Here is a 13410-nt window from a genome sequence, read left to right on the forward strand (position 1 = left end):
CCAGGGAAACTGAAGAGAGAACATTGTTCCTCCGAAACGAAAAAAAGATTTGCGAGTGCTCAGAGAAATGAGCGATGCATTCTTTCAATTATTTAGCGAGATTTAGAATTAGGTTTTAGTACTCCCGAATAGGAACACGTGTGCTCATACTGTATGTTGAATGGAGCTGGAGGATTTAAAGTTGAGATACTGCTGTTCTACCTCTGAACAAAGTATGTCATACAGATCACTCCAGTAAATGGTTTGATACTTTATGTGTAAAATTGGTAAATAATGCTGAAATTGTGAATGCATACTGAGTGCTTCTGGGGTAGTGACTGGAACTGTCTGACTCCTGTGTGGATTTTGCTTGCTCTCCCATGTTCATATGGAGTTTTCTCTGACAAAGTCCTTCTCTTCGCTCCTCATTACCACAGTCATGGCTTGGTTGATTGCAGTATCTAAATTGTCCCTTCGAGTGTGTGGACATCCTGTCCAGGGAGTGGTCCAGTCTTGTACTCTGTGGTTCTGGGAGAGCAGCTTTCCTATCATAGACGTTCAATGGAATATATCCGCAATACTTGGTTCTCCATTTGTGAAGTGAATAAATCCCTTTCTTAAAGCCATTGTTTTGTATGTCTTCACTAAAGGCTTCACTAAAGTGAAAACAAGTTTCTTTCTTGGAGGCACTAGGAGGGGTGGTCGATGAAAATCACACTTGACTCCACAGACAATTACAATCTGCCAGACATTTATAACTTTGCAAAACTTTATTAGTCACCAGCACTTGACATGATTCAAGACTCTTAAGAACAGAATCAAGTGTTTTAAGAGACAAGGTACAGTAGAAAAGCAGAAAGGAATCTTTCTCAGGGAAAGGGTTTAAAAAAGCAGAATAATATAATTTACAAGTAGCTCTTCCTCTTCTCTTGGGTCTGTTCTTAGCTGACAATTACTGCTCAGCTGGGCTCACTGGCTTTACCCTATGTGCCAGCCTATGTGTTTCTTCGAACTATTCTCACACTGGAGGCAGGACTGGCACCGCTCTCGGTGTGAAGACCAGAAGGGCACTGGTGCCTGACCCCAGACAGGGGGCACTGAAGTGTAATGATCATGAAAAGGATTCCCCAAGTTCACTCTCCTAGCCAACCCTAGCTACACTTCAGGAGGCCCCAGCCAGCTCTGGGAGCTCCCTGCCACAGTGATGTGGATTCGGACCTAATGATCCAGGTCTCTGAGACGACAATTTCACTGGAGAGCCCAATCCATGCATGTTGGCAGTTTCTATGAAAAGAAGCGAAAGAGCCGTTCAGTATTCCTGTCCAAGGAACATCTCTCAGTCCATTACAGTGGATTCCCAAGTTGGCTTAGTACAAGTCGGTCTCCCTCTGAACCTTCTTAAAAACAGCAAGAGCTGGAAGCACGGCCTCGTGGATATATTTCAAGAATGTTTTGAGCACCTTCTCAAAAAGAAGCTCATCATAAGCAATTGTTCTTATTTTTCCAGGTAAGACCACATCAGTCTCACAGATGTCTACAAACACCCCCATTTGGAACTGCAGCTTGAAACCAAACTCTTCAGTAAACTCCCCTTTCTTCTTGGACAGGATTTTCCCCACTTCCCCAATCTCAATGATCCTTCTCTTACTAGTTTCGGGGTCTTCAAACACCAGGCACTGCTCAGCCACCAGGCAGGGGTACAGCTTGTGCTCTTTGAGGTTTATGATTGAGATCCCTGCTCGGACTGCTCCCATCTTCTCCTCCTCACTGGTGCCTCCTTTCAAGCAAAATACTTTTTTACTTGCCCATTCCTTCAGCATGGACCTTTTCTTTTGCTGATCATTCTGCTGATCATTCTGCTTTTTCTGTGACGTCCTTGATCCCTTTTGGGTACGGATCTGTTCCTTTGTCTCAATCTTCCGTGTGGTTGATCTGGCTGACTCTGCAGAAGGAGCCCTTGTTGTAGGCCGGGTCTTCTGGAGAACCAGACCATCATCATCTAGCCAGATCTCTGAGTCCAATGATGCCTTTTTTCTAGAAGAAGAGGTCACTTCACTTGCCATCCTTGCTATTGTGGTGGTGCCAAAGTAATTGGACTGTGCTTCCTCAGAGAGACATGAGCTCGCTTTAGCCTTTGGCAGAGAGAAGCATTCTTTCTCCAAATCTTCCTCTTTCTGCTTGCCAACCTCATCTGAGACATGTAGATCCTTCTGAAACAGTGTAGGGCTTTGACTCGAATCGGTGTCATTCATAATCTCAGGCACGTGGTTTGACTCTTTAAACAGAATACCCACTTTTCTTCCAGTATCATTTTCCGTGTTTGTTCCAGAGAGACATCCAGAACCTCTTGGTCCAGATGGGCCTTCAACCTCACTGTTGAAGGTCCTTGTGCCATCCTCACATGTTCCAGAGCGCTCGCCAGGGCTGATGCCACAGGGTGCTCTTGGCACAGACTCTTCTGGAATGCATGGCCAGTCAGAATTCGGAATTGTTCCAAATGTCTTCTCTGAAATGGAGCCGTAACCACTGCTGTTGAGACTGGGGCTACAGTTGTTCTCCTCTTTGCCTTTCAGGTCCTCTACACTTTGATTCTTGTCAGAGCCATGGGCAGATGCTAGAGTAGACTGATCCACAGAAGATAGAGGTTTTGGGTAAATCTGCTCAACCATAGCTGAAGGAGAAACACTGTCCCAAATAGGGATGACTAGATTCCTGCATGTTGGGTGGGTACTTTCATTAGCTGTCTGTTTCTTATCAGTGCTTTCCTTCAGCTCTGAGCCAGAACTCTGGTTCAGCCTCGCCCGAAAGAACTGATTCAGGACAATGGTGGGAAATATCCTCTGGTTACCACCAATCAGGAAATTCTTCAGGTCCCGATTGGAAGTCAGCTTCCTCACATTGCTCCACTTTAAAATTAAGCCATTTTTTGTCTGCATGTGTCTCAGCTTGTTTTCCAGTTTCTCCATCTCTCCCTCCTCCAGCTTTTCCCTCAGTTTCTTTATTAATTCTTCACCATTCCCTGGCCTGTCCACGTATTCCTCCATCTTCGAGAGGGTGTAACCACCTGGAAGAGCAACAGAGAAACAGATAAGAAGTAAAAAAATGCAGGTACTTTTCCTAAATGGTTCTTGAATAGAACTCCCACTTGACTGGTTAACTGAATCTTCATTTCTGCGATGCCACTTTTACAGACTTAAATGCAGGATTCTATATTTCTTTTAAAAAACATGAAAATGTGACTTGTTTGTCTGTTCCTATCTGCCGCAGGTGCACATGAATGGTATTTGTAACATGGAAGCACGAACATAAAAAATGGGAAAGCCATTCAGCCCCTCTAGGTAATTTGTTTGCTAGTAGGTAATTTATGTAAGGATCTGCTGTTTCACAGTAGCTGTTAAAAGTTGTTCCGTACATTATGTATTATTTTACAGATGCAGTTTAATGAAGTTTAATACAAGGTGTCTGGAGGCTTGATTCTTTCATTCTCACACAACCATCAAGAGCTGCTGTAATTCTGAACATACAGTGTTTCTTTTACCCCAGGATATTACAGCCCCACTAACTCCACCCACTAACTCCTTCTCTCTCCTTCCCAGTGCTTCATCTGTACTGTAAATCACAAGGTGCTTGCTGTGAATGGGAGAGAACGGGTCTCCGAGAGAAAACTGAGTAACTGGAGCACTGTGGAAAAGCAGATGACCCACCAGAGGGCGGCATTGAGACATTACCAGGAATACATTCTCTGCATTCTCAGAAGGCAATTAGGGAACCGTCTGTACCTGGGGAAGTCTGTCTAACCAGACTCTCACAGTCATTCAGGAGATGCAGCTCATTCCCCTTCCCCAGGTTTATTAAACACTCCAGTGCCTTAGATTTTCAGAAATAACAGGAATCATTGTTATGTTTTCTCTGAAAACAAAAGGGTGAATATTTGGCAGTCATTTGCAGAAAACACATTTTTGTGCTTGCAGTAAGTATTTAGGACATGTGACTGCAGGTTTTGGTGGGAACTCCAGGAGATTGGTCATCAAAGAGAAATATCAGGAATTCAAATCTGGAGATCAAATACATGTCTAGCAAATTGAGGTTTGTAGTCAAGGTGTTACAGAAGCACTGACCTGACCCTTATTCCCAAATGATGTGCTGTGCTACACTGGTGTCTGTTTGCCCATGTAGAAACATTAAGTGCTGAAGAAACACAGGTCTCTTTCAATATCTCTGCAGACTTACTCAGGCCAAGAGCTGAGTCCACATCTTCTTCTCCCTGAGCCTGAGCCAAACTTGATCCAGGGGATTTCCTCTCTGCAAGAAACACACAGAAAGTTCTCCATCCACAATAAGATACCTGCCTTTAAGATGATCTCATTAAGAAATATGTACAGTACATGCACAACACAAGACAAGCAGATAGGTCACAGATAGCAGTTACATCAACCTAATGAAATATAAAAAATCCATCATGTCCAAAACAGTGGAAATATGCCAGCATGTAGTATGTCTAGTAATTTCTGAAGTCTGTAAAATAATAGCAAACCGGACCTTTTTCTCGCTGTGCTGTGGGAAAGAAGGCTTATGCAAGAGACTGCTGAAAGGAAGCCAGACACAGAGATTCCACAACACTGTCACCCTTCATCTCATACATGTGACTTCACCTCTTATATGTGATACCGTGATTGTACAGTTTTTATGTCTCAATTTCCTTTTCCCACAAACATCTCATTCAGTGTCAGGTTTTGAAAAGGTTCTGCAAGCCTGAGTTGCAGCAGTGAAATCAGGAACATCACCTCAAACATCAACGATGAACCCTTTTTTTCCCATTTTTCCTAGCCAATGTGTCTTTCAAAGGCAGTAAGAAACAAGAACTCCAGGAGAAAATGCATAGGAATATGGGGAGTATATGCAAACTCCAGACCTAACTTAGCTTTCCCACCCCAGAATCCTGGTAATTACCAACTGCTACGGCACCCTAAATCTGTTACATTCCTGGTCATTTCTTAGACACCCAATTGATCCCTATTCGTAGCGCACTAGAAAGCATTTGTGTTCAGTTTATGGCATAGCTGCTCTGAGGGATGGGAGGGATCTAGTTGCACAAATGAACATTTACTCTCATTGTATCTCCAAGTTGTCTGCTGTACCCAGAGGTGCAGCTGAAAACCTTCAGTGACCTCCAGTGGCCAGTTTGTGTAATCACTCACTCAATTCTGCCCCACTTTGAGACGCTCTGTTCAAATATAGAACATGACTTTAATTTTTACTGTTTTAGTTGCTCACTTGCTGGGACGTCATCTATGCTGCTGGATCCCTTTCTTCTCCTCGGTTCTGCAAAAGATTGAAAGAGGAATCAGCATTTTTCAGTCCTGATTGCTTGATTGTTCACATTGCAGTGCAATCAGCTACGCACCTATGCCGCCTCATTCTGAGTGCGGTTCGCCAGACAGGAGTGTTTGGTGTGTGTGTATATAAATAAATTTAGAATAATATAGAATATAAGGTCATAGTTATCATTAGATCTATCCACATGTTGATTTTCCTGCAGCCTTTTGTATGGAAGTGACGACCCCTGCCTCATTACTTTATTTAATATTTCACATTTTCACATCAGAGAACATTAATAAAATAGATAATTAGAATTAAGGTCACTAAGCTTATTTTTAACATAAAGCAGGCTGAGCAAACCTGCACAGAGGGTGAGGGACTGAGAACGCAAATAAAAACGGTGAAGGGCAATCTGGACTGACCTTGTGAGCTGATGGATTGGTCTTTTAGCAGAGCTTTTCTTTTTAGTTCACGAGCTGAAAATGAAGACACACATGCCTAAGTTATAGTCACATTAATAAGAAACAAATGACCCTTCTCACAGCAGGCTGTCAAGATGAGCCAAATAAGCAGCGAGAGTTTGGCATCAGAAGACTGAATGAAATCCTCATGTTTCAATATGCACCCAAGATGTGAGGAATTATAGAGGTATACAGTATTTGTGTTAGTCAGTTCTTGATATTTAACATATTAAATATTACCATAAACGTACTGAGTTTGTGCATCCTAGTTTGGCAGAAAATATTCGCTTAAAGGAAATATGCAAATATAATTTAGAATTAAAAAAATAGGACATCAGTGGAATAGGGTGAATACTGTATGTATTAGAATCTATATATGTAAATAGCATTATTGTCATGCCTGGGCTGGGACCGGCTGTTGTAAGGGGTCACCTGAACATTCACACAAACTCTCAGGCTTCCTCCAAGCCCGTGCAAACAAGGTAGGGATGTCTCTCAATTACACCCAGTATCTTTCAATCTGGCAGTCAGTCAGATTGTCCCAATCTACCTAATTAGTTGCCTAATGAGCTCCTAGCTAACTCTTAGCTATGAGTCACCCATGCAAGCACACACGTCACTCTTCAAGCAATATTTTCCTGACATGCTCACCTACAGATTCTTCTGGAGCATTGACTAAACAAAGTTTGAATTTTTTCCCAGTCTCTGCCAGCTCATGTATTATTCCTCTGTGGCTGTGACTGTCCTCAGGGAGCTTCACATCAAACCCACAGCTCTCTCCTGCCTTCCCAGCTCAAACTATTTCACTCCAGCACTCTCCCTGCAGGTTATGGGCAGGCGTTCTCCCACTGGAGCATTCTAGCACACTATCCATCTGCCTGCACCCCCTCTCTCCGTTAACACCCTCCCAGCCACACTCTGCCTCTGAAAAAACCCCAAGAGGCAGCCTGAGATCTGCGCTTGGGCCTCAGCCCATTACCATAGTGCAGCTCTGTCCGAGAGCCACTGCAGCATGACAATTATAGGTTATATATATATGGGTGGCACAGTGGTAGCATTGCTGGGGCCCCGAGTTCAATTCCTGGGCTGCAATCTGTGTGGAGTTTGCACGTCCTGCCTGTGTTCTTGTGGGTTTCCTCCAGGTGCTATAGTTTTCTCCCACAGTCCAAAGACATGCTGGCAGGTTAACTGGCCTGGGTGTGAGTGTGTGCATGTCTGTGCCTGTGTCCCCTTGCCCTGTGATAGACTGGCATGTCATCCGGGGTGTACCCTGTCCTGCACCCACTGCTTGTCAGGATAGGCTTTAGCTACCCCACGACCCTGTAGTGGATTAAGAGGTTACAAAATAGATAGACATATAAAATGTACTGTATATTACATAATCAGTTTAGTATCCCTCCTGTAAACAAAGGCTGTTATATTGGTTTATTACACCATTTGGTCTCTTTTCAATGTGGAGAATGTTTTTGGGTGTCTTCTTAAGGAGACTTCAGCCTGATTGCTTTGAAATTCCTGAGGTTTCTTTTTGACCTCATCCTTATCAGGAACTCCTGGAAACTGTTTTCTCCCTGCTGCTCTTCGTATTCCAATATGAGGAGAAATGTTAATTGTTAAAAGTAATGCCTTCCAGTTACACATTACATACAGTACTGTACATAATGGGTTACTTGGTTAATCAATTTGAGCTTGTGGGGAAATTCTTTTCAATTGTCTTTTTTACACAAGATCCATACACACATTACACATATCAGTGTAACTACTGTAGTTGATTTTTAAACTAATTCCTCCCCAAGTTCTTGTTAATTGTAAAAAGTAATATTTCACATAAGTAGCTTGCTAATGTAATGCATTTCTTACTATAGGTAAGTTTCTAGGGTGTGTATGAGGGAGTCTGCCCTGACCTGGACCTGCCTAGAGTACCCAAAGGGGGAGGGGACTATAATACTCCTATGATGTGCTGCTGTAAATTGGGACTTGTAAACTGGCCACCAGAATGCCTCAACCAGGCTGGGATCTATTGTTATAAGTTTTAGGTTGAATCATGTAACTAACCGACTGCGACTGGGATTCCTTGATTGACTGCCTGCTCCTGAGGACATACTGAGCATTTTCAGAGAATAGGAGGGAGGAAGGGGGTGCACCCTCCCCCTGTTCTGGGTCCGGGGGTCTCGTGCTGGGCAGAGCTGTTCATTGTTTTGGAGTGTTATTAACAACATTATTAAGAAAATAAGGGCAATCGGTTTCCAGAATGGGAGCGAGCATTATTGGTCCTCACACCATCTGGAATCTATCAAAATATTTAAACTGCATCAGACAGAAGAGAAGTTGAAGTCCTCCAGACCTGGAGGGGGCACACTGTTGTGCTACATGCCTGGTCTTGATGACCTAATTGAGTTGATCATTGGTTTAACACTTTGTGAAAAACCTATTGAAATCTGGCCCTCAGGTACCGGAGTTGCACACCTACGAGATAGACTATAATTATAATTATAATTGCTTACACTTATATAGCACTTTTCTGGACACTCCACTCTGCGCTTTACAGGGTTTACTTTATAGACTATGTCCTTATATAGACACTAAGGCAGGTGCTCACATGACACCAATGATACCACTTACCATTTTCCATGACTTGCTCATACACAGGAGGATTTTTCTTTTTTAGGGTTTTTAAGAACAATTGCTGGACTTTATTTGGTTTCTTTAGGATCATTAACATGAAATTCCGTAGATCATCTTTCTGTGCCAACACTTCAAGTTCTGATTTGTTTATTTGCCCTGCTGACAGCAGGGTGTCAGCGACCTGTTTTATATCTTCCAGATTCCTAAACTCGATGATGGATGCAAATGCCTCTTGTAGGTTAATTTCGCTGCAGCTGTCTTTCTGGAAATCTGAAACAAAAACCATTTCAGGTTATAGAAGAGTCAGCATAAGAGTCACAGCTGTATGTTTCACTATACCTCTGACTGGCACTTAAAATATCATTTTAGACAGAATACCTTGCCTTCTGAAAGACTGAAAAAAAACCTCTCCTCCTAACAAATTCTCATACTCCAATCCTTGGAGTCAGGTCCACGGTCCTGAACTATACAAGTGAAAAGGGTGTCTGTGTGCATCTCAGTATTGGGTTTGGGCTCAGGCAGTAATGGGACTCTGCTGAGGAAGGAAGGCGGTTGATCGTATGTCTTCTACCCCAAATAATGAAACAGAAATGACTTAAAGTTCAATAATTCCTGTCAGTATTGATTTTATGCAGAATTGATATTGCCTTAGAAAGGGATGGCATGCTTTAAAATGTTACTAATAGAGTTAAGCCCCAAATCATTAATGACCCCTGAATACCATTGCAGTGACTGAGGAGGGCAAACCTTCCCCTGCCCATTCTTCCCACTCTCTACAGAAGCACCATTTAGAGCACCTTGACCAGCTGTATCACTGTTTGGTTTGGGAATTGCAACACTTCAGACTGCAAGACCCTGCAACGAATTGTGGACACAGCTGAAAAGATCATTGGAGCCTCCCTCCCTTCCATTTCTGTCACCTATCACAAACACTGCTTACACAAGGCCTCCAGTATAGTAGATGACCCCTCCCACAAACTCTTTGCCCTCCTACCGTCTGGGAAAAGATATCGCAGTGTGCAGGCCAGCTCCACCAGACTCTGTAACAGCTTCTTCCCGCAAGCTGTCAGGCTCCTCAACACCCTGGAATCTACTTGCACCCACCCCAATTCCAGAAACAGGGTCTAAATCCCCCCAGTGGGTTGTGTATATTGTATTATGTATTTACCGTCTAATTTGCACTATCTGCACTTTGCACTATGTGTATCCTGTCTACAATGTCAATGTCAGTGTCTTGTCTATCCCGTCTGTGTTTGCACTGTGGACTAGGAGGAACGATATTTCATTCCACTGTATACTTGTATATGGCTGGAATGAAAAATAAACGTGAACTTGATTCATGGCTTGCTGTCAATCCTCACAAAGTGTGTACTCAGGGGATTGCCTTGTCAGCCCTTGAACATTTTTTAACTGACAGCATTTATAACTGAGTAGGGCAATCATAGTCCAGTTGAGTTGCGGTGAAAATCTGAAGATACATCAGTCCTCCAGTCGTTGAATGGACAGCAAGCCATGATTGGCCACCCCTGACAGAAAAGAAGCACTGTTTCAGTGCCTTGTCACACATTGATTGCCTACCTGTGTTTATTGAATTATATGTGCTGACACTGTGTGACCTACATACTTCTATGACAGATTAATTTTGCACACTACAGTTTTTTTACACAAAAATTATCTGCCATAGTCTGCAACTCTGTACCAGAGAAAGGAAGTTCCTGTAGTGCTCGCAGGGACATTTATGGAGTCTGTTAATAAGATATGTAATTTCTGACCCAAATGTGTTTTTTTTTTCTAAAAATTAGTCGCTTTCAAAACTTCCAATCAGTTTGGAAAGATCACTAGTTAACTGGATGCTCCATGGTTATGTAACACACTGACGCCTGTAGATCTACAGTCTACTGATCACCTCCTTTACACTCCTAATCACACTGACACCTGGAGATCTACAGTCTACTGATCACATCCCAAACACTCTTGTTAGCCCTGACACTAGGGGATCTACATTCTACTGATCACCTACCACCTCCATACTCCTGTGATCACACTGACACCAGGAGATCTACAGTCTACTGATCACCTCCTCCACACTCCGCTGATCAAACTGACAGCTGTACTTCTACAGCTTTCTGATCACCTTCCCCACAGTCCCCTGATCGCATTGACACCTGTAGATCTACTGTCTATTAATCACCTCCTCAACAATCCTGTTCATACTAACACCTGTAGATCTACATTCTGCTGATCACCTCCTCAACACTTCTGATCACACTGATGTCTACAGATCTACAGTCTACTGTTCATCTCCTCTCCACATTGACCGCTTCACACATTGTAATTTTAACTGCTACAACACAGTAGTAAATTGGTCGATTGATCTCAGATATGCACCGAATGACTTACCTTTAGGGCTGTCCTGATCCATTTCAAGATAATTACAGGTTAACTGAAAAAGAGAAATTGAAAAGAAAATCAGTGTGGGCATACCCAATCAACTTACCATACCCCTTACAGTAAAATAGTTTGTGTTCTCGGCATTGGATTTTTGTTGGAGACAAGCACATTAACTTAGAATAGAAAATAATACCAAAAGAAACAAACATACAGTACATTCTTAACTGACATTTCAGGTATTCTCTGTCTCAATAAATTCAGAACTTAAAGGTCTAATGTACTGTACTTAACCCATCTGGACCAATATCTAATTTGTTCATTGAAACTTAAGTGAAAATGTTACTATTGCCATTAGAAATACTTTTATTAAATCAATCCAGACATTCTTTCTGTTGGTGAATCAGAGGCAGCCAGCTTTTCTGCAACTTTATGCCTAAATTGGTTTTGAATCTCCTTGGTCTTTTTGATTGAATCTCTGCTTGAAATTCACATTGACTAAGGCTGTGACAAAAACAGCTAAACTACTGCTGCTGTGACTAACAGTTTATAACACCTGCGTGCTAACTACGTTCCTCAGGCCGCATCCGACCCGCCAGCCAGTTTTAACCGGCCCTTAAAGGTAAAAAAAAAATTAGTCAAAATATTCGCCATATTCCACTTTGTTTGGTGTCGTTTTTCCTTAAATGTCATTATTCGTGCCACAAGATGGCGCACAAAGGTTTTACCACAGTGAATCCAAACTGTGCATCGCGTCACCTAGGGGTGCTATTGTCGGTCAGGGGCGTCACAGGTATCGCCAGTCAAAAATGTATTACGAGCAAAACCGTTAACCGTCGGGTCGAGGTAATCGGTGAAGACTTGGCTTGTGAGGTGAATTTCACGTTTTATACAATTTTATTTTTTTTATATTTAAAATATTTTTTTTTCTCTCAGGTTGTCGTTAACCTTGAACTAATAAGCCTATGTTGGATTCTAAACTTATATAGGGCATAGGCTATCTAAAACAGCAGCCTGAAGTGCTCCACTTTATAGTTTCAAACGTATGTGGCCCTTGGGACAAAAAAGTTTGCCCACTCCTGGTCTATAAGGACTCCCGCAATACACTTTGTTTGAGCGAATACATTTCCCCAAGAATACAAAAAAAAAGGCGGACACTGCCCGAATTTTGTAAAAAGTGTGCGGTAATGTCATTCGTGTACCGTATTTCCGTTCGGAGGCTTTAACACAAGAAAGGTCACAAATAAGAGATCATCAGCACGTTTGATACTGTAGTTTTCAATTGATCTCAGAATCTCATCCCGCCTTTTCCTGAGAGAATCCAGGGTATGAGCTTCAACGCATTTTCTACTCGTGTCGATCGTGTATTACTGTTAATATTATTTTCATTCTGAAATAACATGTATTCATCGACTTAACTGTATATGCTCCTTTATACCTTAAAGATGATTAAGGGTACAAAACTGTTTCTGCACTTTGTTTCTCTTTTCGATTCAAAAAACATGCTAGTTGTGTAGTGCTAGCGCTCTACTATGGAAGCCCTTTTCCGCCAGGGAGTAAAAAAGAAACCGCGCTATGGTATCTCGCAATTGCGACTTTGTATCTCAGAATGCCGACTTTATATCTCACATTTGCGACTTCGAAATGGCCCACATTTCATTGTCTGTCCTTTTGTTATTGTAATGGATTTGGGTTATAGAACTAGTTCGTGCCTCACTGCATTGGCTCGAACCCAGGTCTTGCCGGCTGAGCTAAAGAAGACTTTCTTTAGCTTTTTCTTTACCCCCTGGCGGAAACGGGCTTCCATACTCTTCAGCCGTCAGCTGGTGATTTAACTAGAGATCTTTGTAAACACAACTTTGTATGTTCAATGTCTGCGAGTAAAAAAGTCCCAAATACTATACCGAGTGCTGTGGTAGAAAAAAAAAATCATACTGTACCTTTCTCCTCCTTTCTGAACTCACGTCTAAATATGGCACTCACATGTATTATTGGAAGGGAGAGCGGGAGAAGTTAACATTACTCTGGGTGTAGGAGAACGTGTAGAATAAAATAAGCTACTCCCTGATCAGTTTCGATTCCGCTGTATCCGGCTGTATATATTGCACAAGCGCAGACTTTCCTACCTCTGACGCTACCTGTGTGAGAATTTCTGTTGGCTAATTAAACTGCAGCACTCTCGCGCCAAGAAAAAAAAGTCGGACAGATCCGTGATTTCCAGGGAAACTGAAGAGAGAACATTGTTTCTCCGAAACGAAAAAAAGATATGCGAGTGCTCAGAGAAATGAGCGATGCATTCTTTCAATTATTTAGCGAGATTTAGAATTAGGTTTTAGGATTCCCGAATAGGAACACGTGTGCTCATACTGTATGTTGAATGGAGCTGGAGGATTTAAAGTTGAGATACTGCTGTTCTACCTCTGAACAAAGTATGTCATACAGATCACTCCAGTAAATGGTTTGATACTTTATGTGTAAAATTGGTAAATAATGCTGAAATTGTGAATGCATACTGAGTGCTTCTGGGGTAGTGACTGGAACTGTCTGACTCCTGTGTGGATTTTGCTTGCTCTCCCATCTTCATATGGAGTTTTCTCTGACAAAGTCCTTCTCTTCGCTCCTCATTACCACAGTCATGGCT

At 42.3% G+C, this 13410-nt stretch overlaps 1 protein-coding gene across 1 annotated transcript; it reads right to left on the reverse strand.

The window, feature by feature from the left end:
- Nucleotides 1-730: 730 nt before the first annotated feature.
- On the reverse strand, nucleotides 731-12963 carry LOC138237675 (uncharacterized). The gene is made up of 7 exons (XM_069186873.1): nucleotides 12710-12963; nucleotides 10782-10824; nucleotides 8379-8651; nucleotides 5721-5774; nucleotides 5254-5301; nucleotides 4210-4281; nucleotides 731-3043 (listed from the first exon to the last, which is right to left on the reverse strand). The coding sequence occupies exons 2-7, from the start codon at nucleotides 10801-10803 to the stop codon at nucleotides 1347-1349; spliced, it is 2166 nt and encodes a 721-aa protein (XP_069042974.1). The 5' UTR covers nucleotides 10804-10824; nucleotides 12710-12963; the 3' UTR covers nucleotides 731-1346.
- Between the last annotated feature and the right edge of the window lie 447 nt (nucleotides 12964-13410).

This window comes from Lepisosteus oculatus, chromosome 3 (assembly GCF_040954835.1).
Source record: "Lepisosteus oculatus isolate fLepOcu1 chromosome 3, fLepOcu1.hap2, whole genome shotgun sequence".
Classification (NCBI taxonomy): Eukaryota; Metazoa; Chordata; class Actinopteri; order Semionotiformes; family Lepisosteidae; genus Lepisosteus; species Lepisosteus oculatus.

Bases quoted from the DNA above. Each gene is read 5' to 3' on its own strand.
- LOC138237675 (XM_069186873.1), bottom strand. From the start codon at position 10,803: ATGGATCAGGACAGCCCTAAAG. The intron at 8,652-10,781 runs GTAAGTCATTCG...TTTTTGTTTCAG, and splicing joins GGATCAGGACAGCCCTAAAG to ATTTCCAGAAAGACAGCTGC. The intron at 4,282-5,253 runs GTGAGCAACTAA...TGTTTCTTGCAG, and splicing joins CATAGATGACGTCCCAGCAA to AGAGGAAATCCCCTGGATCA.